This window comes from Salmo salar, chromosome ssa09 (genome assembly GCF_905237065.1).
Source record: "Salmo salar chromosome ssa09, Ssal_v3.1, whole genome shotgun sequence".
Taxonomy (NCBI): Eukaryota; Metazoa; Chordata; class Actinopteri; order Salmoniformes; family Salmonidae; genus Salmo; species Salmo salar.
Window position 1 is genome coordinate 7,983,079 of NC_059450.1, and position 27,339 is coordinate 8,010,417.

The window sequence follows — 27,339 nt, forward strand, 5'->3', positions numbered from 1 at the left end:
CGAGAGGCAATGCTGTAGAATAAACGGGCTTGTGTTGCTTCCCTACCAGGTCACAGTGGAGTGTGTTGGAGGTAAACAACATGCACACGTACGTGCACATGTACGCACAGGTATGAATACACACATGCATAAGTACGCATTCACACAGTCTCACACTCACACAAACGCACATGCTGTGTGTGTCTGGTATACGGTTCAAAGGCAAAAAAAGCAGGTTACTGTGTTCTGTGACAACGAGTGAGCAGCACCTAGGAATGCTGCTAGCCCTCATTCCACCAGGCATGTCCCAACATGTTTGGGCACGCTCCACCATGGGAAGGAGGGCGGAGATTTTCCAGCAGCAGTAGTAGTAGGGGTCCGACTTGCCTTCCGTTCTACACAATAACACTATTATTACAAGTATTACTATTATTATTATTATTACATTCATAACCCGTTGCTATGATATATGGCAGGGGTATTCAAATCTTACCGTACAACGTCCGGACTACCACTGGTTTTCTGTTCTACCTGATAATTAATTGCACCCACCTGGGGGACAAAAAGCAGTGGAACTGGTTTCAAGGTTCAGATTTGAATTTCAGGGATATACTGTAAGATTTTTTTTTGTAATAATTGGGTCCAGCTGCATATTGACTATTTCAGCAGTTGTTATGTGAAGGTATTTTTGAGTTGTGCCAAAAGGGTCAAATGTACATGTGCATAGATTTACTCTCATTCACAGGAACATAACAAAAAGTAGTAGCTAGAACTAGTAGAAAAGAGCAAGTCGTTTAGTATCTAGTCTACACCAAAGAGAAACCCATTAAAATACAGCAACACATAGGAAGATGGATCTGACAATATTGCTTTTAATGAGAATTCATTCGAGTGAGTGTTATTTTGTTCTGTTTTTGAACCCCGTTCACAAGTGAAGTGACAAAGAACTGACAAAGAAGTGTATGACAGTTGTAGAAATATACAGTGCACATTCCCAAATTACACAGACAGGGTGAAAAATAATAATGACTTGCGGTTAGTAATTTAATGGGTCACAAAGGTAGTGTAGAGAGAGGTTGGCTCAAGTTAGGTTGAGTTGGGGAGGGGAAGAAAGGGTTGGGGGTGAGATAGTGATGTTAGGTCTTTGCGGCGGTGTCCATCCAGCTAGTTGAGCATGCAGGACTCGTAGGTGGGCACCATGTATTTGATGTTGATGAAGGCGTCCTCACCCCCGTAGCGCTCAAACACCTCCAGGGTCTCCTGGATCAGGTCGCCGATGTTCTCCCTCTTCTGCTGGCTGTAGTCGATGCCGTCTCCCGAGTTGACTGTGGAGATAGAGAGAGAGAGAGGCGAGGTGTTAGATCATTGTCTGAGATCTATGCATGTACACACACAACACACACACACACAGATACAGTAGGTGTTATGGGCTGAGAGGGGAGAAACAGTGAGCATTGTTGTCACGGCAGCAGGACTGCCTCTAAGAGAGTGATACAGAAATACATTTCACCAGGCCACGCTAAATCTGATGCCGCAGCTAATGAGATGTTTCAAACACAATGCTGCCCACTGAATTCAATTTGCATTTCTTTAGCTCTCTTTCCATCTCTCTCTCTTTCCATCTCTCTCTCTTTCCATCTCTCTCTCTCTCTCTCTCTCTCTCTCTCTCTCTCTCTCTCCCTCTCCCTCTCCCTCTCCCTCTCCCTCTCTCTCTCACAAATGTAACATCATGACCAAAAGCATGATGAACCTGTAGCGTACAGCAATGTAAATCACATCCTTTGTTAAAGGTTATTCATCTATTGTGGTGTTGTTCCAAACTGGGCATGCTCAGTGACCTGAGGCATAGTGGTGTTCCCAAGGCAGCCGAGCGTGTGTGTGTGTGTGTGTGTGTGTGTGTGTGTATGAGTGAATATAAGGTGAGCCCGCATTACCTGTATGTCTGTTTATCTCTCTGTCTCTGTCAGATTCAACTGGGAGTCAGCAGAGGAGCGACAGCACTACCACAATCTCTCACCCTCCTAGTATTTATGTAAGGCCCATTGTGGTCCAGTGACAAGGAGGCCATAGAGCACAGCCATAAAACTGTCCCTGAGGAAGATGTGTGTGTGTGTGTTGTGTGGTCGCGGTAGACAGGGGATAGAGAATATGAAACACACACAGCCCACTGCCACAAAAAAACAGGGACTAGCTACAGTACAGTACACTGGAGCCTGACTGCTATTACTGCAAATGGTAGAGCCACACACACACACACACACACACACACACACACACACACACCTTGCTGTCTACTAGAAAAGAACGCAGGCCACAGCGCTGAGGAAACTTGTTATCAAAAAACCTTCCTGAAGTGTCCTTCCACCCCCTCCCTCCCCTCCCCCCAAAATAGTCTCTGATTGATACTGTAACTTTATCAGGCCACTGCAAACTGCCAATCTCCTGCTGCCGCACTTGAGACACTAGGCAGGGCTTTTCTAAGGGAGTTCAATCAGGAAGGAATGAAACCCACACAGACAGATACAATCAGCCTCTGGTAGTTGGTTGTAGGCAAATTATGTGGCACAAGGATTTACGAATGTTTTACCTGCCAAAAAGACATTTGGAGAGTTGTTCTTTAACACGCAAGTATGCACTCACACACGCAAACACACACACACAGTCTCACACACACACACACAGTCTCACACACACACACACAGTCTCACACACACACAGACACATCACACACACACACACACACACACACACACACACACACACACACACACACACACACACACACACAGCTTTACAATGCTAACATTATAGGAAACCTTACATGGCACAAATACTATCAGCAACTTCATACCTTGGATTTGGGGCTTGGGCTATTTTAGCAAAGCCAGAGAATTTCCTTAATATTCTCAACACACATATAGGGTATCAGGAAAACCTGAACACCCAAATACAGAGATATTGCAAAACGTTTGAATAAAGTGTTGATCAATATTAAACTCCAAAACACCCAACAGGCCAAAATTTCACAATAGGCAGTGAGTGAATCAAATGAACCCTCTAAAATCATCTGGAATAAAAAACATTCAAATCCTTTTTTCTATCAGTTGTAGAGGACAAAGTCTTGCAGCTTTAAACAATTTTCTCAGTTTTGGGAACAAAGCGCTTCTAGGTTTTTGGATTGGCACACAGGGTGACAAAGTGAAAAATAGCTCATTATACTCATTATACACACACTGTGCAGGTATCCCTCCCTTTGTCGTGGCAGAAGGGAGAGTTTCAGTATTTGCCGTAGCCAGGAGTGATTTGTGATTCAGAACATATAGAGATATCATGGGAACACATTGACCGCACACTAGACACTGAAAGTGATAGGCACTCCACCTGAGAGTGAGAGAGAGAACGAGAACAAGAAAGAGAGAGAGAGAAAGCCTACCTGCCTGTTCTTCCCATTTCAAGTGGGACCCCTCGCGCCCCTCGCTCACAAGCCCAATTAGGACTGAAGAGAAGCTCTGAAAAGCCTTCTCTCACTCCCTCTCTGTCCCTTTTTTTTCTCCTCAATCTTTCTGTTCTCACCTCTCTGCTAGCTGCTCGTTAAAACCAAAATAGGGCTAGTCACATAAAAAGAAGCCTGTTAAGCAATAACTGTTTGGCAAACTTAGAACTCCGTAGCCTGCTAGGCTGATAGGACTCTGTGTTCCGTGTGTTTCTCTAAAGGTTTGGGATTATTCCTCAGCTCTCTTTCTCTCCTCTTTTTATAAACTTTTAGTTTGATACATTTTTAATACATGTGCAGTAAGTAGGCTGCCTATAGTACAGGTTGTGGATAGTACCAAAGGGAGAATACAGTATAGTATAGCCTAAAACCTTTTTAAATAACCTTCAGAGGCTAGAATAGAGGTTTCCCAGTCTAGCTAGGAAAAATTGCTTCGCTGCTATTCTATCCAAGTCCACGCATTCAGCTTTGCAAAGAAGATGGAACAAAATTACTAAGGAGGAAACGTCTCCTGCCAAAGTCCGGAGACGCTTTTGCAACTGACTGGTGGCCAATAGTACTGGACGAGGTTATAGCCTACTAGAGGCAACAGATGTAAAGGCAGAATATGTGTCTGTGTGTGAGACTGTGCGAGACTGTGTGTGTGTGTGTCAGAGGCCTAACGGCCTAGCCGGTCTCTCGCACTTTATAAAGTAATTCTAAGGGCTCAAGCTGGGCCAGAGGACCATAAAAGCTTAATAGGATGCAAAACTGGATTTGAGGAAAATGGGAGCAAAGCACTGTAGTAAAATCTGTCCCCAAAGCCCATGAGACCGGTAAAGGAAGTGTATGGATGAACATCCGATAGAATGTGTGTGTCACAGGCGTCGTAGTGAACAGACCAAGGCGCAGCGGGTATAGTGCTCATCTTCTTTTATTAACGTAATAAAGGGAACACTTAAACAAAAATAACAAAACGACAATCGACAGTTCCGTAAGGTACACGGACTATACGAAAAAACAACCACCCACAACCCACAGGAAAAAAACCAGGCTGCCTAAGTATGGCTTCCAATCAGAGACAACGAAAGACACCTGCCTCTGATTGGAAACCATACTCGGCCACACATAGAAAATTAACATAGAAAATGAAAACTAGAACAAATCCCCATGAAACAAACTAACCCCAAAACACACAAAAACAACACCCCCTGCCACGCCCTGACCATACTACAATGACAAATGACCCCTTTTACTGGTCAGGACGTAACAGTGTGTGTGTGTGTGTGTGTGTGTGTGTGTGTATGTGCGTGTGCGTGCATCCGTGCATGCATGCAGGGTTGGAGAGTAACGGATTACATGTAAGGGATCACAACAACAAAAAACAGTAACTGTAGTCCGTTACGTTACCAGCAAAAATATTGTAATCAGATTACAGATACTTTTGAGAATTAGTTTTAAAACAATCTTTGACACTTCTCTGTTTTCTCAATGACATTAAAATCAGCACTGAAAAAAGGCACAAGTTAATGTTCCATCTGAGGGAGTTTGACCACAAGTCAGAGACCACAATGATGACACACCAAATGTGTTTGATGGATCGCGGGAAAAGGGCAGGAATAGGCTTTTTTGTAGGCTACAGTCCAAGCTATGTCTTCCAATGGTGTGATTGCTGTCGGCATCCAAAGATTATCCAACTTGAATAAACGCTTGGAGGTAAGGATGACAGCAGTGGTGTAGTCTACGGCGATATGGATATCACTTATTATTGGTATCTACATAGTGCATTGATGTGAATCACACTACTGCTCTCATTGAGCTATTTGCACCTTACGGATTGTGGTTGTTGTGGATGGCTGTTCACAAATCTAAATGTGTATTTGAACCCAATAATGGTTGAATTCAAGGAATTTAAACTGCCTATCAATCATTGTCTTTGAAACCAGTGGACAGCCAGTGAAAAATGCACTCTTGCAACAGCTGCAAAGTGCGGATCCCAGCCTATGGAATAAAAGTGGGCCTTCTATTGCTAAATCTAATTCATGCTGGTAAAAAATACAAATCCATAGACCAAATGGACACATGCTCAAACGAGCACACTTTTGATAGACTTAAAGAGAAAATCTGTAGTTGCTACATCCATTTTTGGACTTATAACTTATATAGTACCAGTCAAAAGTTTGGACACACCTACTCATTCAACGGTTTTTCTAAAACAATATATATTTTCTACATTGCAGAATAATTGTGAAGACATCAAAACTATGCAATAAAACATTTGGAATCATGTAGTAACCAAAAAAGTGTTAAACAAATCAAAATACATTTTATATTTCAGATTCTTCAAAGTAGCCACCCTTTGCCTTGATGACTGCTTTGCACACTCTTGGCATTCACTCAACCAGCTTCATGAGGTAGTCACCTGGAATGCATTTCAATTAACAGGATTTCCTTGTTAAAGTTAATATGTGGAATTGTTTTCCTTCATATTGCGTTTGTGCCAATCAGTTGTGTTGTGACAAGGTAGGGTTGGTACACAGAAGATGGTAAAAGACCAAGTCCATATTATGGCAAGAACAGCTCAAATAAGCAAAGAGAAGTGACAGTCCATCATTACTTTAAGACATGAAGGTCAGTCAATCTGGAAAATGTCAAGAACTTTGAAAGCTTCTTCAAATGAAGTTGCAAAAACCATCAAGCTCTATGATGAAACTGGCTCTCATGAGGACCGCCACAGGAAAGGAAGACCCAGAGTAACCTCTGCTGCAGAGGATAAGTTCATTAGAGTTACCAGCCTCCGAAATCGGCAATTAACTGCACAACAGATGGCAGCCCAAATAAATCCTTCACAGAGTTCAAGTAACAGACATATCTCAAAATCAACTGTTCAGAGGAGACTGCGTGAATCAGGCATTCATGGTCGAATTGCTGCAAAGAAACCACTACTAAAGGACACCACTAATAAGAAGAGACTTGCTTGGAGCAATTAGACCAGTGGAAATCTGTCTTTTGGTCTGATGAGTCCAAATTTTAAATGTTTGGTTTCAACCGCTGTGGCTTTGTGAGACGCAGAGTAGGGGAACGGATGATCTCCACATGTGTGGTTCCGCGAAGCATGGAGGAGGAGGTGTGATGGTGTGGGGGTGCTTTTCTGGTGACACTGTCAGTGATTTATTTAGAATTCAAGGCACACTTAACCAACATGGATACCACTGCATTCTGCAGCGAACCGCCATCCCATCTGGTTTGCACTTAGTGGGACTATCATTTGTTTTTCAAAAGGACAATGACCCAAAACACACCTCCAGGCTGTGTATGGGCTATTTGACCAAGAAGGAAAGTGATGGAGTGCTGCATCAGATGACCTGGCTTCCATAATCACCCGACCTCAACCTAATTGAGATGGTTTGGGATGAGTTGGACCACAAAGTGAAGGAAAAGCAGCCAACAAGTGCTCAGCATATGTGGGAACTCCTTCAAGACTGTTGGAAAAGCATTCCAGGTGAAGTTGGTTAAGAGAATGCCAAGAGTGTGCAAAGCTGTCATCAAGGCAAAGGGTGGCTACTTTGAAGAATCTTAAATATAAAAATATATATTTTTATATGTTTTCCCTGTGTCACATCCTGACCAGCAGAGGGAGCAATTGGATTAGTTTTGGTCAGGATGTGGCAGGGTTTTTGTGTGTGTAAATGGTTGTGTTGGTGATTAGGATTCCCAATTGAAGCCAGGTGTGTTGAGTTGCCTTTGATTGGGAGTCCTATATAGGAGTGTGTGTTTTTCTTTGGGGTTGTGGGTAGTTGTTTTTGCACTGCGTTTGATAGCCTGCAAAACTGTTGCTGTCTTGTTTATTGTTTTTTCCTGTGGATGCCTTACTCTTTTGAATTAAAATATGAGTATCCACATTCCCGCTGCGCCTTGGTCCATTCTTGAAGACAACTGTGACAGAATTACCCACCAAACCAGGACCAAGCAGCAGAGGAACGAGGAGGAAGGATGGACGTGGGCAGAGCTAAGGAGGAGCGTTTCCAGGGCGATGGAAGAGTTTAGTAAACCCGGGAGGCAGCCCCAATAATTTTTTAGGGGGGGGCACAAAGGCTATTTGGTGGGGCGAGATTGGAGCCCCAGGCCAGCTCCCCGTACCCTTGTAGGGCAGACTGGACAGGTCCTGTGCTTTGGGGTTGGGGCTGTGGTGAGGCCTGGGATTTTCAGGCCGGTAGGCACAGTACCAGCGCCCCGCATGTGCCAGGGCGAAGTAGGCATCGAGCCTGAAGGGGTGATGCCAACCCTGCGCTCAAGACCGCCGGTGCGCCTCTATGGTCCGGTGTTTCCCGCTGTGCGCACTAGCGTGGAGGTGTGTGTCTCCAGGCTGGCACATCCAGTACCAGCCCCACGCATCAGGCGTCTAGTGCGTCAGCCCAGCCGCGCCAGTCAAGAGTCGCCAGAGCTGCCCGCCAGTCAAGAGACGCCAGAGCTGCCCGCCAGTCAAGAGTCGCCAGAGCTGCCCGCCAGTCAAGAGTCGCCAGAGCTGCCCGCCAGTCAGGAGCTGCCAGAGCCGCCCGCTAGTCAGGAGCTGCCAGAGTGGCCCGACTGCCCGGGTCTGCCAGAGTGGCCCGACTGCCCGGGTCTGCCAGAGTGGCCCGACTGCCCGGGTCTGCCAGAATGGCCCGACTGCCCTCCGGCCCAGCCCGAGTGGCCCGACTGCCCTCCGGCCCAGCCCGAGTGGCCCGCCTGCTTGTAGTGTTCCAGTGATCGTTTTGAATTAAAATTATGAACACTAACTCTGCTGCACCTTGGTCCACTTCTCTCCATGACGACAGCTGTGACACCCTGTAACACTTTTTTGCTTACTACATGATTCCATATGTGTTATTTCATAGTTTTGATGTCTTCACTATTATTCTACAATGTAGAAAATAGTAAAATAAAAAATAAAAAATTGAATGAGTAGGTGTGTCCAAACTTTTGACAGGTAACGTATATACACTACCGTTCAAAAGTTTGGGGTCACTTAGAAATGTCCTTGTTTGAAAGAAAAGCCCATTTTTTGTCCATTAAAATAACATCAATTTGATCAGAAATACAGTGTAGACATTGGTAATGTTGCAAATGACTATTGTAGCTGGAAACAGCAGATTTTTTTATGGAATCTCTACATAGGCATACAGAGACCCATTATCAGCAAACATCAATCCTGTGTTCCAATGGCATGTTGTGTTACCTAATTGTAACGGTCTTCGTCGTCCTTGGATGAAGGGGAAGAGAAATCAGACCAAAATGCAGCGTGGTGAGTGTTCGTCATTTTAATGATAAAACTGAACACTAATGTGACAAGCAAAACAAAAGAACAACCAAACAGTTCCGTCAGGTGCAAAACACTAAACAGAAAATATCTACCCACAAAACCCAAAGGAAAAACAGGCTGCCTAAGTATGACTCCCAATCAGCAACAACGATATACAGCTGTTCCTGATTGAGAGCCATACCGGGCCGAAACAAAGAAATCCCAAACATAGAAACACGGACATAGAATGCCCACACAAATCACACCCTGACCAAACCTAAATAGAGACATAAAAAGGCTCTCTCAGGTCAGGGCGTGACACTAATCCAAGTTTAGCATTTTAAAAGGCTAATTGATCATTAGAAAACCCTTTTGCAATTATGTTAGAACAGCTGAAAATTGTTGTTCTGATTAAAGAAGCAATAAAACTGGCCTTCTTTAGACTAGTTGAGTATCTGGAGCATCACCATTTGTGGGTTCGATTACAGGCTCAAAATGGCCAGAAACAAAGAACTTTCTTCTGAAACACATCAGTCTATTCTTGTTCTGAGAAATGAAGGCTATTCCATGCGAGAAATTGCCAAGAAACGGAAGATCTCGTACAACGCTGTGTAATTCTCCCTTCACTGAACAGCGCAAACTGTCTCTAACCAGAATAGAAAGAGGAGTGGGAGGCCCCGGTGCACAACTGAGCAAGAGGACAAGTACATTAGAGTGTCTAGTTTGAGAAACAGATGCCTCACAAGTCCTCAACTGGCAGCTTCAATAAATAGTACCCGTAAAACACCAGTCTCACCATCAACAGTGAAGAGGCAACTCCGGGATGCTGGCCTTCTAGGCAGAGTTGGAAAGAAAAAGCCATATCTCAGACTGGCTAATAAAAATAAAAGATTAAGATGGGCAAAAGAACACAGACACTTGACAGAGGAACTCTGCCAAGAAGGCCAGCATCCAGGAGTTGCCTCTTCACTGTTGACGTTGACACTGGTGTTTTGCAAGGACATTTCTAAGTGACCCCAAACTTTTGAACGGTAGTATGTATATCCATTGATTCTTGAAGAATATAACTTATAAATGCCTCATGAGCTTAGTTCAACTGTCACACTCCATGAGAAACCAAAATATAAGCATTGTAAATGTAAACAAACACTGTATATTTATATATTTTATTTTTATTTTACCTTTATTTAACTAGGCAAGTCAGTTAAGAACAAATTCTTATTTACAATGACGGCCTACCAAAAGGCATAAGGCCTCTGTCGGGGACGGGGGCCTGGGATTAAAAAAAAAGACTATATAAATATAGGACAAAACACACATCACAACACACATCACAGCAGCTGGGGTGAAAGAGGAGCGATTATGATAGAGTAAACCAAGTATAGATTTAACTTTAGCCTGCAGCTTTGATATGTGCTAAGAGAAGGACAGCGCACCATCTAGCCATACTCCCAAGTACTTGTATGAGGTGACTACCTCAAGCTCTAAACCCTCAGAGGTAGTAATAACACCTGTGGGAAGAGGGGCATTCTTCTTACCAAATCACATGACCTTTGTTTTGGAGGTGTTCAGAACAAGGTTAAGGGTAGAGAAAGCTTGTTGGACACTAAGAAAGCTTTGTTGTGGAGCATTTAGCACAACATCCGGGGAGGGGCCAGCTGAGTATAAGACTGTATCATCTGCATATAAATGGATGAGAGAGCTCCCTACTGCCTGAGCTATGTTGTTGATGTAAACTAAGAAGAGCGTGGGGCCTAGGATCGAGCCTTGGGGTACTCCCTTGGTGACAGGCAGTGGCTGAGACAGCAGATTTTCTGACTTTATACACTGCACTCTTTGAGAGAGGTAGTTAGCAAACCAGGTCAAAGACCACTCAGAGACACCAATACTCCTTAGCCGGCCCACAAGAAGAGGAGCTGCTGCTTTGGCAGCAGCTAATGGGGATCCATAATAAATATAAATACAAATACAAATACAAGAATGGAATGGTCTACTGTATCAAAAGCTTTAGCTAAGTCAATAAAAATAGCAGCACAATATTGCTTAGAATCAAGGGCAATGGTGTCATCACTGAGGACCTTTAAGGGTGCAGTGACACATCCATAACCTGAGCGTAAACCAGATTGCATACCCGAGAGAATACTATAGACATCAAGAAAGCCAGTCAGTTGATTATTGACAACTTTTTTTTTTAACACTTTTGATAAACAGGGGAAAATAGAAATAGGCCTGTAACCTCTTACATCTAGACGTTCCGCTAGCGGAACACCTGCTCCAATATCCAATGATGGGCGTGGCGCGAAATACAAACTCCTCTAAAATCCGAAAACTTCCATTTTTCAAACATATGACTATTTTACAGCATTTTAAAGACAAGACTCTCGTTAATCTAACCACACTGTCCGATTTCAAAAAGGCTTTACAGTGAAAGCAAAACATTAGATTATGTCAGCAGAGTACCCAGCCAGAAATAATCAGACACCCATTTTTCAAGCTAGCATATAATGTCACAAAAAACAAAACCACAGCTAAAGGCAGCACTAACCTTTGATGATCTTCATCAGATGACAACCCTAGGACATTATGTTATACAATGCATGCATGTTTTGTTCAATCAAGTTCATATTTATATCAAAAACCTGTTTTTTTACATTAGCATGTGACGTTCAGAACTAGCATACCCCCCGCAAACATCCGGTGAATTTACTAAATTACTCACGATAAACGTTCACAAAAAACACAACAATTATTTTAAGAATTATAGATACAGAACTCCTCTATGCACTCAATATGTCCGATTTTAAAATAGCTTTTCGGTGAAAGCTCATTTTGCAATATTCTCAGTACATAGCCCAGCCATCACGGCTAGCCATTTAGACACCGACCAAGTTTAGCCCTGACCAAACTCCGATTTACTATTACAAAAGTTTGATTACCTTTGTTGTCTTCGTCAGAATGCACTCCCAGGACTGCTACTTCAATAACAAATGTTGGTTTGGTCCAAAATAATCCATCGTTATATCCAAATAGCGGCGTTTTGTTCGTGCGTTCAAGACACTATCCGAAGTGTAAATAAGGGTCACGAGCATGGCGCAATTCGTGACAAAAGATTTCTAAATATTCCATTACCGTACTTCGAAGCATGTCAACCGCTGTTTAAAATCCATTTTTATGCCATTTTTCTCGTAAAAAAGCGATAATATTCCGACCGGGAATCTGCGTTTAGGTAAACAGACGAAAGAAAACAAAGCATTCTGTCGACGCGGGCACGAGCCTGAGTCTCACAGTACTGTAACCAGCCACTACCCAAACGCGCTACTTTTTTTCAACCAGAGCCTGCAAAGCCACGATTCAGCTTTTTGCCGCCTTCTGAGAGCCCATGGGAGCCGTAGGAAGTGTCACGTAACAGCAGAGATCCTCTGTAATGGATAGAGATAATCAAGAAGGGCAAGAAATTGTCAGACAGGCCACTTCCTGCATGGAATCTTCTCAGGTTTTGGCCTGCCAAATGAGTTCTGTTATACTCACAGACACCATTCAAACAGTTTTAGAAACTTTGGAGTGTTTTCTATCCAAAGCTAATAATTATATGCATATTCTAGTTTCTGGGCAGGAGTAATAATCAGATTAAATCGGGTACGTTTTTTGTCCGGCTGTGAAAATACTGCCCCCTAGCCATAACAGGATAACAGTTAGGATCAGCTTGATCTCCCCCATTAAATAAAGGACGAACTGTGGCTGCCTTCCAAGCAATGGGAACCTCCCCAGAAACGAGAGACAGGTTAAAAAGGTTGGAGATAGGCTTGGCGATGATAGGGGCAGCAACCTTAAAGAAGAAAGGGTCTAAACCATCTGACCCAGATGTTTTTTTGGGGTCAAGTTTAAGGAGATCTTTCAGCACCTCGGACTCTCAGTGACTGCCTGCAGGGAGAAACTTTGTAGCGGGGCAGGGGAAAAGAGGGAGAAGCATCAGGATAGTCACATTAGAAGGGGTGGGAGATGTTGGACGGGCAAGGAGGAATGGCTAAGTCAAATCGGAATCCTGACTTAATGAAGTGGTGATTAAAGAGCTCAGCCATGTGCTTCTTGTCAGTAACAACCACATCATCAACATTAAGGGACATGGGCAGCTGTGAGGAGGAGGGTTTATTCTCCATGTCTTTAACTGTTTTCCAGAACTTCTCAGGGTTAGACCCACAGAGAGAGAACTGCTCCTTTCATGTAACTAACTTTGGCCTCCCGGATAGCCTGAGTGCACTTATTTCTTATTTGCCTGAACGATAACCAGTCAGCTTGAGTATGCGTGTGGTGAGCCTTTCGCCAAACGCAATTCTTGAGGTGGAGTAACTCTGCAAGATCACGGTCAAACCAGGGGCTGAACCTGTTTTTAATTCTAATTTTCTCTATGGGGGCGTTAACAATACCACTGAAAATATAAAAAAAGAAGGTCCAGGCGTCTTCGACAGAGGGGATCAAGCTGATTCTATACCATTTTACAGTGGCCAGTTCATGAAGGAAGGCTTGCACATTAAAGTTTTTTAGCAAGCATATATGACAAATCAGGACAGGTCGTTTCACTGATCAGCCATTACGAACACAGGCGGTAAAACAGTGATCACTAAGGTCATTACAGAAAACACGAGACTGATACCTATCAGGATTATTTGCGAGGATAACATCGAGGAGAGTAGTCTTTTCTGGGTATTTGGAGTCATACCTTGTCGGACTGGTAATAATCTGAGAAAGATTTAGGGAGTCCCATTGCTTTAGGACTTGGTCAGGTGGTTTAAGCATGTCCCAGTTTAGGTCACCTAGCAGGACAAATTCAGACTTAGTGTAAGGGGCCAGGAGAGAGCTTAGGGCAGGTAGGGTACAGGCCGGTACTGATGGAGGACGATAGCACCTAGCAACAGTCAACAAAGAGCTATTTGAAAGTTTAATGCTTAAAACCAGCAAATCAAATTGTTTGGGGACAGACTTGGTGGAGACAACCGAGCACTGAAGGTGAACATTGGTAAAGATTGCCATTCCCCCACCTTTGAAAGATCTGTCTTGTCGAAAAAGGTTAGAACCAGTATTCAAAATACTCTTTCTTAACCACGTCTCAGTAATGACCAACACATCTGGATTGGAACTGTGAACCCATACTTTCAATTGATCCATTTTAGGTAATAAGCTTCTAGTGTTAACGTGCAGAAAACCCAGGCTTTTACGAGAGCAGAAATCAGTATAGCCTCATAACATGGTTAAAATAATAATTTTTATATAATGGATGGTCAGTCCTTGCATCCATAGCTCTGTCTATTAATCTGAGAGTGGTTACATTTCTCCAGGCCCATCCCTCTGCTTTTTACCAAAACAAAGGCAGGGCGGCTGTTTTGTTATTGTTTCATCTGTGGATTTGCTCTTTAAACAGATACATATTATCAAGATATCAAAGTGTCACCAACAAAAAGGTAAACAATAGGGCAATAGCAAATGCAGCATATGTCATTCATTTTTCACATGTACAGTGGCTTGCGAAAGTATTCACCCCCATTGGAATTTTTCCTATTTTGTTGCCTTAGAACCTGAAATTAAAATAGATTTTTGGGGGTTTGTATCATTTGATTTACACAACATGCCTACCACTTTGAAGATGCAAAATATTTTCTATTGTGAAACAAACAAGAAATATGACAAAAAAACTGAAAACTTGAGCGTGCATAACTATTCACCCCCCCAAAGTCAATACTTCGTAGAGCCACCTTTTGCAGCAATTACAGCTGCAAGTCTCTTGGGGTACGTCTCTATACACTTGGCCCATCTAGCCACTGGGATTTGTGCCCATTCTTCAAGGCAAAATTGCTCCAGCTCCTTCAAGTTGGATGGGTTCCGCTGGTGTACAGCAATCTTTAAGTCATATCACAGATTCTCAATTGGATTGAGGTCTGGGCTTTGACTAGGCCATTCCAAGACATTTAAATGTTTCCACTTAAACCACCCGAGCATTGCTTTAGCAGTATGCCTAGGGTGATTGTCCTACTGGAAGGTGAACCTCCGTCCCAGTCTCAAATCACTGAAACAGGTTTCCCTCAAGAATTTCCCTGTATTCAGTGCCATCCATCATTCCTTCAATTCTGACCAGTTTCCCAGTCCCTGCCGATGAAAAACATCCCTACAGCATGATGTTGCCAGTGGGTCAGTAGTTTAAGTACACTAAGTTGACTGTGCCTTTAAACAGCTTGGAAAATTGCAGAAAATTATGTCATGGCTTTAGAAGCTTCTGATCATCATTTGAGTCAATTGGAGGTGTACCTGTGTATTTATTTCAAGGCTTGCCTTCAAACGCGGTGCCTCTTTGCTTGACATCATGGGAAAATCAAAAGAAATTAGCTAAGACCTCAGAAAAAGAATTGTAGACCTCCACAAGTCTGTTTCATCCTTGGGAGCAATTTCCAAACGCCTGAAGGTACCACGTACAAACAATAGTATGAAAGTATAAACACCAAGGGACCACGCAACCGCTCAGGAAGGAGACACATTCTGTCTCCTAGAGATGAACATACTTTGGTGCGAAAAGTGAAAATCAATCCCAGAACAACAGCAATGGATCTTGTGAAGATGCTGGAGGAAACAGGTACAAAAGTATCTATATCCACAGTAAAACGAGTCCTATGTCGACATAAACTGAAAGGCCGCTCAGCAAGGAAGAAGCCACTGGTCCAAAACCGCCATAAAAAGGCCAGACTACAACTTGCAACTGCAAATTATGTGGATATATTGAAGCAACATCTCAAGACATCAGTCAGGAAGTTAAAGCTTGGTCGCAAATGAGTCTTCCAAATGGACAATGACCCCAAGCATACTTCCAAAGTGTCAAAATTGCTTAAGGACAACAAAGTCAACGTACTGGAGTAGCCGTCACAAAGCCCTGACCTCAATCCTATAGAAAATGTGTGGGCAGAACTGAAAAGCATGTGCGAGCAAGGAGGCCTACAAACCTGACTCAGTTACCTCAGCTCTGTCAGGAGGAATGGGCCAAAAATCACCCAACGTATTGTGGGAAGCTTTTGGAAGGCTACCCAAAACGTTTGGCCCAAATTAAACAATTTAAAGGCAATGCTACCAAATACTAATTGAGTGTATGCAAACTTCTGACCCACTGGGAATGTGATGAAAGAAATAAAAGCTGAAATAAATCATTCTCTTTAATATTATTTTGACAATTCACATTCTTAAAATAAAGTGGTGATCCTAACTGACCTAACACAGGGAATTTTTACTATGATTAAATGTCAGGAATTGTGAAAAACTGAGTTTAAATGTATTTGGCTAAGGTGTATGTAGACTTCCGTCTTCAACTGTATATACTGAGATCATGTGACAGAACATGTGACACTTAGATTGCACACAGGTGGAATTTATTTAACATAATTACGTGACTTCTGAAGGTAATTGGTTGCACCAGATCTTATTTAGGGGCTTCATAGCAAAGGGATGAATACAGTCATAGCCAAAGGTTTTGAGAATGACACAAATATACATTTTCACAAAGTTTGCTGCTTCAGTGTCTTTAGATATTTTTGTCATATGTTACTATGGAATACTGAAGTATAATTACAAGCATTTCACAAGTGTCAAGGCTTTTATTGACAATTACATGAAGTTGATACAAAGAGTCAATATTAGCAGTGTTCACCCTTCTTTTTCAAGACCTCTGCAATCCACCCTGGCATGCTGTCAATTAACTTCTGGGCTACATCCTGACTGATGCAACCCATTCTTGCATAATCAATGCTTGGAGTTTGTCAGAATTTGTGGGTTTTTGTTTGTCCACCCGCCTCTTAAGGATTGACCACACGTTCTCAATGGGATAAGGTCTGGGGAGTTTCCTGACCATGGACCCAAAATATCAATGTTTTGTTCCCCGAGCCACTTAGTTATCACTTTTGCCTTATGGCAAGATGCTCCATCATGCTGGAAAAGGCAATGTTCATCACCGAACTGTTCCTGGATGGTTGGGAGAAGTTGCTCTCGGAGGATGTGTTGGTACTATTCTTTATTCACGGCTGTGTTCTTAGGCAAAATTGTGAGTGAGCCCACTCCCTTGGCTGAGAACCAACCCCACACATGAATGGTCTCAGGATGCTTTACTGTTGGCATGACACAGGACTGATGGTAGCGCTCACCTTGTCTTCTCCGGACAAGCTTTTTTCCGGATGCCCCAAACAATCGGAAAGGGGATTCATCAGAGAAAATGACTTTACCTCAGTCCTCAGCAGTCCAATCCCTGTACCTTTTGCAGAAAATCAGTCTGTCCCTGATGTTTTTCCTGGAAAGAAGTGGCTTCTTTGCTGCCCTTCTTGACACCAGGCCATCCTCCAAAAGTCTTCGCCTCACTGTGCGTGCAGATGCACTCACACCTGCCTGCTGCCATTCCTGAGCAAGCTCTGTACTGGTGGTGCCCCGATCCCGCAGCTGAATCAACTTTAGGAGATGGTCCTGGCGCTTTCTGGACTTTCTTGGGCGCCCTGAAGCCTTCTTCACAACAATTGAACCGCTCTCCTTGAAGTTCTTGATGATCCGATAAATGGTTGATTTAGGTGCAATCTTACTGGCAGCAATATCCTTGCCTGTGAAGCCCTTTTCGCGTAAAGCAATGATGACGGCACGTGTTTCCTTGCAGGTAATCATGATTGACAGAGGAAGAACAATGATTCCAAGCACCACCCTCCTTTTGAAGCTTCCAGTCTGTTATTCGAATTCAATCAGCATGACAGAGTGATCTCCAGCCTTGTCCTCGTCAACACTCACACCTGTGTTAATGAGAGAATCACTGACATGATGTCAGCTGGTCCTTTTGTGGCAGGGCTGAAATGCAGTGGAAATGTTTTTTTGAGATTCAGTTAATTTGCATGGCAAAGAGGGACTTTGCAATTAATTGCAATTCATCTGATCACTCTTCATAACATTCTGGAGTATATGCAAATTGCCATCATACAAACTGAGGCAGCAGACTTTTTTAATATTAATATTTGTGTCATTCTCAAAACTTTTGGCCACGACTGTACAGCACATATGCACGCACTACTTTTCCGTTTTTAATTTTTTGAAACAAGTTATTATTTTAATTTCACTTCACCAATTTGGACTATTTTGTGTATGTCCATTACATGAAATCCAAATAAAAATCGACTTAAATTACAGGTTGTAATGAAACAAAATAGGAAAAACACCAAAGGGGTGAATACTTTTGCAAGGCACCGTAAATAGCACTTTTCAGTAGTGCTCGGTGACTGCAATTCCATGAGCGCAGCATTTATTTTTCAACTCAAATCAATGAGCCCAATCAGTCGTCCATGACAACAAAATCATAAACAACAGAGTAGGGCTGGCTAATAAGTCCTTAGTTTTGGGGTTATGCTCAGGTAAAACAATTTGGCTGATCTATACTTCCATATTTCCAAGTCCTATTCTTGAAGATCAAGGGGTATAACATTTATTGGAATGACTGGAATTCTGATAGACTTTGGTTTTAAATGTAAAGATATAATTTAATCGGATTATTATATGTAGTAGAAAGTGATGGGTTAGAAGAAGCCTACATAAATAACCAACCCATAAAGTAAAATTTTACATCAATATATGGCCAGCTATGTAAACTTTAACATTGATTTAGCCTTTAATTGATGTCGTTCAATTGGTAACATACATTTTGTCTTCTTCTAATGCCTCTTAAGGGTAAAGTAATCTAAAAGTAACTGAATGTAATCAGACTACATTACTGAGTTTGGATAATCCAAAAGTTACGTTACTGATTACAATTTTGGACAGGTAACTAGTAACTGTAAAGGATTACATTTAGAAAGTAACCTACCAAACCCTGCATGCATGTGTGTGCATGTGTTAGCAAGAGCATTTCTGACACTGATCAGAGCCAGACCGCTCTGCAAATTACAAAGAGGGAAAGTCCAATGCCTTGGCCCATGTTAGCAACAATTTACATATTCTCCAACAACCATATGCACTCAGCAACACACTCCGAGAAAATGTTCTATATTCATGTTGTAGGCCTATATCTCTGACTCTTGAACTCATAATTGTATTTTCTTTAACGCCGCCCACCATACAGGCTCTCCCCACCTACCAGTTAACCCAAATCTTTTATAGCAGCATAAAAACAGAAAAAGAAACACACAGGCATTTGAGCAATAAAATGACATAAAAAGCAACACTTATCCCTGTAAAAGAGAAAGGCCAAAGAGAACAACAATCAGTGTGATCTACTCAAGTGGGGCCTGTGCTGTGTGAATATAGTGTTCAGCACTAAAGCAGAGGAGGGTGAGGAGAGAGTGCTATGTTGTTGTGGCGTAGTTTGCGAGGTGGACTCTCTCTCTCACAGTCTCTCTCTCACACAGTCTCTTTCTCTCTCTCTCTCTCTCTCTCTCTCTCTCTCTCTCTCTCTCTCTCTCTCTCTCTCTCTCTCTCTCTCTTTCTCTCTCTCCGCAGCTGTGGCATGTGTGTGGAGGCTAGTAGGGGGCCGAAGGGCCAGGCCCAGAGAGGGACTCCCTATTAGTGGAGACATTTTCCAGCTGACATGGAGGAGGGGGTGGTGGCAGCCTGAGTGACACAATGGGGAGCGGGGGAGGCTGTCCCCTGGCACAGACACAAGGGATCCTGGGTAATAAGACAAGGCTACGGCGCAACAACTGAGGTTCATGTATATTTCAGCCATGGCCCACTTATATGTTACATCCCAAATGGCACCCTATTCCCTTTATGGTGCAGTATATTTCACCAGGCCCCATAGGGCTCTGGTCGAAAGAAGTGCACAACAGTGCACTATAAATGGAATAGGGTACCATTTGGGACGCAGAACCAGTAACAAAGGTGTTTGGAGGCATGCAGCATCAAAGGAGGGCGAAGGAGGAATTTGAAATGATTCTCAATATTTAAAGAGGTAAAAAGAGTGTGTTTAGCAACGGGCGGGAGGGGTGGGGTGTTAAAGCTCTTTGTGCAAATGTCCTTCAGGAAAACTTTTACTTTCTCCCCCTCTCTAGGCAGACAAAAAATCTTTAAAAACAATACCTATATATAAGAAAAGAAAGGAAGAAAAGAGAAAGCGGGAGTTGGCTTGGCAGTGCTTTGAGGGAGAAGGGCGGTCGATATGGAGTGCCATGGCAACTCCCACACAGCTTGCGTCCCGATTGGCACCCTTTTCCTTTTATAGTGCACTACTTATTACCAGGGCCCACAGACAGGGCTCTGGTCATAAGTAGTGCACTATAGAAGGAATGGGGTGCCATTTGGTATGCATCCACAATCTGGGGGGGATTTCAAGGGGAGTGTCATTTGACAAATCAGCCCGATGGTAAAAAGAGGTGGAAAGAAAATGTGTCCTTCTGTTTCTGTCTTTCATATCAAATCCCTGGGATTGGGCTCACAGGAGTTTGGTGGCACCTTAATTGGGGAGGACGGGCTCGTGGTAATGACTGGAGCGTAATGTATCAAATACATCAAACACATGGTTTCCAGGTATTTGATGCCATTCCATTTGCACCGTTCCAGCCATTACTATGAGCCGTTCTCCCCTCAGCAGCCTCCTGTGATTGAGTGGTTCTTAGCAGACAGGGACTAGGTGAGGAGGTGAAGAGGTGGGAAGATGTGGTGGCTGTGAGGCTAGCTCTCTCCACCTCTCTCCCCTCTCTTCCCAGCCAGATCGCTCAAGATTGACTTCGAAATTGTCCTGGAAATTCCTTCAAAATCAGCCACTAGGGGCAACGGGGAAAGCTATTACCATCAGGTAGGCTTGGGTTTTGCTGTGGCATTATGGACAGGAGTGGCAGATAAGTGTAATCCCATGACAAAATGTTTTATTTTAACCCTATCCGATACCTTAACCCTTAACTTAATCATTCAGAATGAATGCCTAAACTTAATGTTGTAACCATATCCAAAAACTTGAATCCTTCATTTTCGGAATGTAATCCCATGACTCTGGATCCAAAAGTCGCATGTTCAATCCCAATAGTATTCACTCGATGATTTTTTAATATTTATTTTTACCAGAGGTTGGAACCTAAATTATTTTCCAATTGTTTTGTTCTGAACAGAACCACATTTTTTTTTTTTTTTTCTGGTCCACTTTTTCGAGCAGCAAAATATAATTCTGAACCAGTTCGAACAAAATAAAAAGTACTGGTTAATATAATCCTCCTTTCTGTTGCTTTTTTAACCTGTGAAATCAACACTTTTTCACATTTAGCTCATTAAATAACTTCACCAATCAGTGTGGATAGAGCAAGCAAGCTAGTTGTTTACATGCCTGATGGACAGACCATGATAGCCTATGGTGCAAGATGCGACTGAAATATTGTTGTGAGCAGAGCAAGAGAGGGTTGAGGAGACTTGAAGCATTGGGAATCTTGTTATGACATGCATTATCTGAATTAGGTCCACAGAATTATACCTAGGAGAAGCGGCTGCTATGGAGGAACATTGAATGTCCTTTGAGCTAACTAGCAAAGAAGCTTGAGCTAGCTAGCTAACAAGCCTGTGTGTGCAGAGCGGCACCAGAATTAAAAACACACAAGTTAATCCATTCTTCTTGAGCAAATAAAAAAATCTCTCCCTATCTTCTGAATCACGCTTTTAACATTAGCACAGGAGCCTACGCTTCTGGAGGGGGAGGGGCAGGTAGCCTAAACACACACAGGCAAAGATTTTCAGCTTGCAGGCAGACACTGGAATACATTTCTGAGTGACAGGGTTTAGCATAGGTGCTTTGTTGCGTTTTTTTGTGGGACTAGAAAAAAAGGACTGGAACATAAAATAATGTTATTAACCAGTTCCATGCTTTTAAAATAACGGTTCTGTTCCGATACAGTATGGATCACTTTCGACCCCGGTTCTGTTCCTTGAAAAATGTTGTTCTTTTCCGTTTTTTGGTTCTGTTCCAACCCCTGGTTTTAACCTTATCCCAAGTCTTAACTTAACCATTCGGAAACGTAATGTTTTAACCCAAAAACTTTAACCCTGAACTTAAAGGCCCAGTACAGTCAAAATTCAGTTTTCCAGTTTTTTTATATCATATTGTACAACAGCTGAGTAAACTAACACTGTAAAAGTGTGAAAACATTTGATCAGTTTATATCCTGAGAGTTGCTGGTTGAAAATACAATATACACAGGACCTTCTAAACAGCAGGTTTGCAGTGGTAGACACAATTTATTTACCCTAGCCAAAACCTTAAAGGAGAAGTTTACCCAAAATACAGAAACTCCCAAGTAATTCCATAAATTGAAACTAGTCCAGCGGAGTTTGCCCTCTCTCCCTCTCTCTCCCTGCAGTGCTGTACTGAAACAGCTGCAAAAACGGGTCACGTGACTCGTGACGTTTGCTGGATGCATGCCTCGCTCTGCTCCACTACCAGTGAATTCATGATTAAGAAATCCGTGAAATGTGGGCAAATTCATTGTTTTATTGAAAGCGTACAACCGAATAAACCATTTTGGTCAAAAGTACTATTGGTTTTGAGTCAGGAAATGTTTCCAATAAACAGTTGCGATTATTTTATATCATTATTTTATGTAGCCAACTGCAAAAGCGGAGATGGGATACAACTGTGCATGTGCACTCTCACGATATGCCCTTATATGGATCTTGATGTCACAGATTCCCCCACAAAATTGGGTGGGGGAAGGAGCTGGTGCTAAAGTTGATAGAGTTAGGCATATCGCAGATAAAGTTAGTTACGCAAAGTGGATAAAGAGAGCAAGCTGATGTTCGGTCACTGGCTGCACTTTATACAGGATATCAAGGGAAGAAGGCACTAAATTTCAGTTTTCCGATAAAATATACGGAGATGCAGAAGATGGTTAGTAGCAATCCAAAATAATAAATATGATGTAAATACTCCTGAGGCCAACCTTGCATCGTTGCGTGTGTGTAGCAAGCATATGAACTAGATAAGCAATCTGAAATTATAGGGAAAGAAAACCGAAGGATGCTAAAAAAGATACAGCTGTTCCTATTGTATTTCCATGGACTGGATCTGGAGCAGTGCCAAAGTTCAGAGGTGCATTTGCGAAGAGAAAGTGAAAGTGCGGAGGTACAGTGGGGAAAAAAGTATTTAGTCAGCCACCAATTGTGCAAGTTCTCCCACTTAAAAAGATGAGAGGCCTGCAATTTTCATCATAGGTACACTTCAACAATGACAGACAAAATGAGAAAAAAAATCCAGAAAATCACATTGTAGGATTTTTAATGAATTTATTTGCAAATTATGGTGGAAAATAAGTATTTGGTCAATAACAAAAGTCTATCTCAATACTTTGTTATATACCCTTTGTTGGCAATGACACAGGTCAAATGTTTTCTGTAAGTCTTCACAAGGTTTTCACACACTGTTGCTGGTATTTTGGCCCATTCCGCCATGCAGATCTCCTCTAGAGCAATGATGTTTTGGGGCTGTCGCTGGGCAACACTGACTTTCAACTCCCTCCAAAGATTTTCTATGGGGTTGAGATCTGGAGACTGGCTAGGCCACTCCAGGACCTTGAAATGCTTCTTACGAAGCCACTCCTTTGTTGCCCGGGTGGTGTGTTTGGGATCATTGTCATGCTGAAAGACCCAGCCATGTTTCATCTTCAATGCCCTTGCTGATGGTAGGAGGTTTTCACTCAAAATCTCACGATACATGGCCCCATTCATTCTTTCCTTTACACGGATCAGTCGTCCTGGTCCCTTTGCAGAAAAACAGCCACAAAGCATGATGTTTCCACCCCCATGCTTCACAGTAGGTATGGTGTTCTTTGGATGCAACTCAGCATTCTTTGTCCTCCAAACACGACGAGTTGAGATTTTACCAAAAAGTTCTATTTTGGTTTCATCTGACCATATGACATTCTCCCAATCCTCTTCTGGATCATCCAAATGCTCTCTAGCAAACTTCAGACGGGCCTGGACATGTACTGGCTTAAGCAGGGGGACACGTCTGGCACTGCAGGATTTGAGTCCCTGGCGGCGTAGTGTGTTACTGATGGTAGGCTTTGTTACTTTGGTCCCAGCTCTCTGCAGGTCATTCACTAGGTCCCCCGTGTGGTTCTGGGATTTTTGCTCACCGTTCTTGTGATAATTTTGACCCCACGGGGTGAGATCTTGCGTGGAGCCCCAGATCGAGGGAGATTATCAGTGGTCTTGTATGTCTTCCATTTCCTAATAATTGCTCCTACAATTGATTTCTTCAAACCAAGCTGCTTACCTATTGCAGATTCAGTCTTCCCAGCCTGGTGCAGGTCTACAATTTTGTTTCTGGTGTCCTTTGACAGCTCTTTGGTCTTGGCCATAGTGGAGTTTGGAGTGTGACTGTTTGAGGTTGTGGACAGGTGTCTTTTATACTGATAACAAGTTCAAACAGGTGCCATTAATACAGGTAACGAGTGGAGGACAGAGGAGCCTCTTAAAGAAGAAGTTACAGGTCTGTGAGAGCCAGAAATCTTGCTTGTTTGTAGGTGACCAAATACTTATTTTCCACCATAATTTGCTAATAAATTAATTAAAAATCCTACAATGTGATTGTCTGGATTTATTTTTCTCATTTTGTCTGTCATAGCTGACATGTACCTATGATGAAAATTACAGGCCTCTCTCATCTTTTTAAGTGGGAGAACTTGCACAATTGGTGGCTGACTAAATACTTTTTTCCCCCACTGTAGCAGGGTCTTGTAGATGACCTGGAGCCAGTGGGTTTGGCGACGAGTATGAAGCGAGGGCCAGCCAACGAGAGCGTACAGGTCGCAGTGGTGGGTAGTATATGGGGCTTTGGTGACAAAAAGGATGGCACTGTGATAGACTGCATCCAGTTTATTGAGTAAGGTATTGGAGGCTATTTTGTAAATGACATCGCCGAAGTCGAGGGTTGGTAGGATGGTCAGTTTTACGAGGGTATGTTTGGCAGCATGAGTGAAGGATGCTTTGTTGCGAAATAGGAAGCCAATTCTAGATTGAACTTTGGATTGGAGATGTTTGATGTGAGTCTGGAAGGAGAGTTTACAATCTAACCAGACACCTAGGTATTTGTATTTGTCCACATATTCTAAGTCAGAACCGTCCAGAGTAGTGATGCTGGACGGGCGGGCAGGTGCAGGCAGCGATCGGTTGAAGAGCATGCATTTAGTTTTACTTGTATTTAAGTGCAGTTAGAGGCCACGGAAGGAGAGTTGTATGGCATTGAAGCTCATCTGGAGGGTTGTTAACACAGTGTCCAAAGAAGGGCCAGAAGTATACAGAATGGTGTCATCTGCGTAGAGGTGGATCAGAGACTCACCAGCAGCAAGAGCGACATCATTGATGTATACAGAGAAAAGAGTTGGCCCAAGAATTGAACACTGTGGCACCCCCATAGAGACTACCAGAGGCCCGGACAACAGGCCATCCGATTTGACACATTGAACTCTATCAGAGAAGTAGTTGGTGAACCAGGCGAGGCAATCATTTGAGAAACCAAGGCTATTGAGTCTGCCGATGAGGATGTGGTGATTGACAGAGTCGAAAGCCTTGGCCAGGTCAATGAATACATTTACATTACATTTAAGTCATTTAGCAGACGCTCTTATCCAAATTGGTGCATTCACCTTATGATATCCAGTGGAACAACCACTTTACAATAGTGCATCTAAATCTTTTAAGGGGGGGGGGGGGGTTAGAAGGATTACTTTATCCTATCCTAGGTATTCCTTAAAGAGGTGGGGTTTCAGGTGTCTCCGGAAGGTGGTGATTGACTCCGCTGTCCTGGCGTCGTGAGGGAGCTTGTTCCACCATTGGGGTGCCAGAGCAGCGAACAGTTTTGACTGGGCTGAGCGGGAACTGTGCTTCCTCAGAGGTAGGGGGGCCAGCAGGCCAGAGGTGGATGAACGCAGTGCCCTTGTTTGGGTGTAGGGCCTGATCAGAGCCTGAAGGTATGGAGGTGCCGTTCCCTTCACAGCTCCGTAGGCAATCACCATGGTCTCGTAGAGGATGCGAGCTTCAACTGGAAGCCAGTGGAGAGAGCGGAGGAGCGGGGTGACGTGAGAGAACTTGGGAAGGTTGAACACCAGACGGGCTGCGGCGTTTTGGATGAGTTGTAGGGGTTTAATGGCACAGGCAGGGAGCCCAGCCAACAGCGAGTTGCAGTAATCCAGACGGGAGATGACAAGTGCCTGGATTAGGACCTGCGCCGCTTCCTGTGTGAGGCAGGGTCGTACTCTGCGAATGTTGTAGAGCATGAACCTACAGGATCGGGTCACCGCCTTGATGTTAGTGGAGAACGACAAGGTGTTGTCCAGGATCACGCCAAGGTTCTTACGGCAATACAGTATTGTTTCTTATCGATGGCGGTTACGATATCGTTTAGGACCTTGAGCGAGGCTGAGGTGCACCCATGACCAGCTCTGAAACCAGATTGCATAGCGGAGAAGGTGCGGTGGGATTCGATAATTTGTTTGTTGACTTGGCTTTCGAAGACCTTAGAAAGGCAGGGTAGGATAGATATGTCTGTAGCAGTTTGGGTCAAGAGTGTCCCATCCTTTGAAGAGGGGGATGACAGCAGCTGCTTTCCAATCTTTGGGAATCTCAGACGACACGAAAGAGAGGTTGAACAGGCTAGTAATAGGGGTTGCAACAATTTCGGCAGATCATTTTAGAAAGAAAGGGTCCAGATTGTCTAGCCCGGCTGATTTGTAGGGGTCCAGATTTTGCAGCTCTTTCAGAACATCAGCTGACTGGATTTGGGAAAAGGAGAAATGGGGAAGGCTTGGGCGAGTAGCTGTGGGGGGTGCAGTGCTGTTGACCGCGGTAGGGGTAGCCAGGTGGAAAGCATGGCCACCCGTAGAAAAATGCTCATTGAAATTCTCAATTATAGTGGATTTATCGGAGGTGACAGAGTTTCCTATCCTCAGTGCAGTGGGCAGCTGGGAGGAGGTGTTCTTATTCTCTATGGACTTTACAGTGTCCCAGAACTTTTTTGAGTTTGTGTTGCAGGAAGCAAATTTCTGCTTGAAAAGTTCTAACTGCCTGTGTATATAGGTTTCTAACTTCCCTGAAAAGTTGCATATCATGGGGGCTGTTCCATGCTAATGCAGAATGCGACAGGATGTTTTTGTGTTGGTTAACAAAGGGCTATATCTATTTTGACGTCCGGATGAAAAGCGTGCCTGTAGTAAACTGCCTGCTACTCAGGCCCAGAAGCTAAGATATGCATATTATTAGTAGATTTTGATAGAAAACACTCTGAAGTTTATAAAACTGTTTGAATGATGTCTGTGAGTATAACAGAACTCATATGGCAGGCATAAACCTGAGATAAAATCCTACCAGGAAGTGTGGAAATCTGAGGTTTGTAGTTTTTCAAGTGATTGCCTATCTAATACACAGTGTCTGTGGGGTAATTTTGCACTTCCTACGGCTTTCACTAGATGTCAACAGTCTTTAGAACGTTGTTTCATGCTTCTACTGTGAATGGGGAGAGAATAAGAGCATATGGAGTCAGATGACTGAGAAAATGACATGAGTTCAATTGTGCGCGCTCCTGTGAGAGTTAGGTCTGTTCCTTTTCATTTCTGAAGACAAAGGAATCGTCCGGTTGGAA

The 27,339-nt window shown here is 43.2% G+C and overlaps 1 protein-coding gene across 1 annotated transcript in view; it reads right to left on the reverse strand.

Moving 5' to 3' along the window:
• Nucleotides 1-832: 832 nt before the first annotated feature.
• pacrg (parkin coregulated) overlaps nucleotides 833-27,339 on the reverse strand; it is a 277,008-nt gene continuing 250,501 nt past the window's right edge. The window contains 1 exon segment of the mRNA NM_001141061.1: nucleotides 833-1,304. Coding sequence (NP_001134533.1) covers nucleotides 1,144-1,304 — 161 coding nt within the window. The 3' untranslated portion in view covers nucleotides 833-1,143.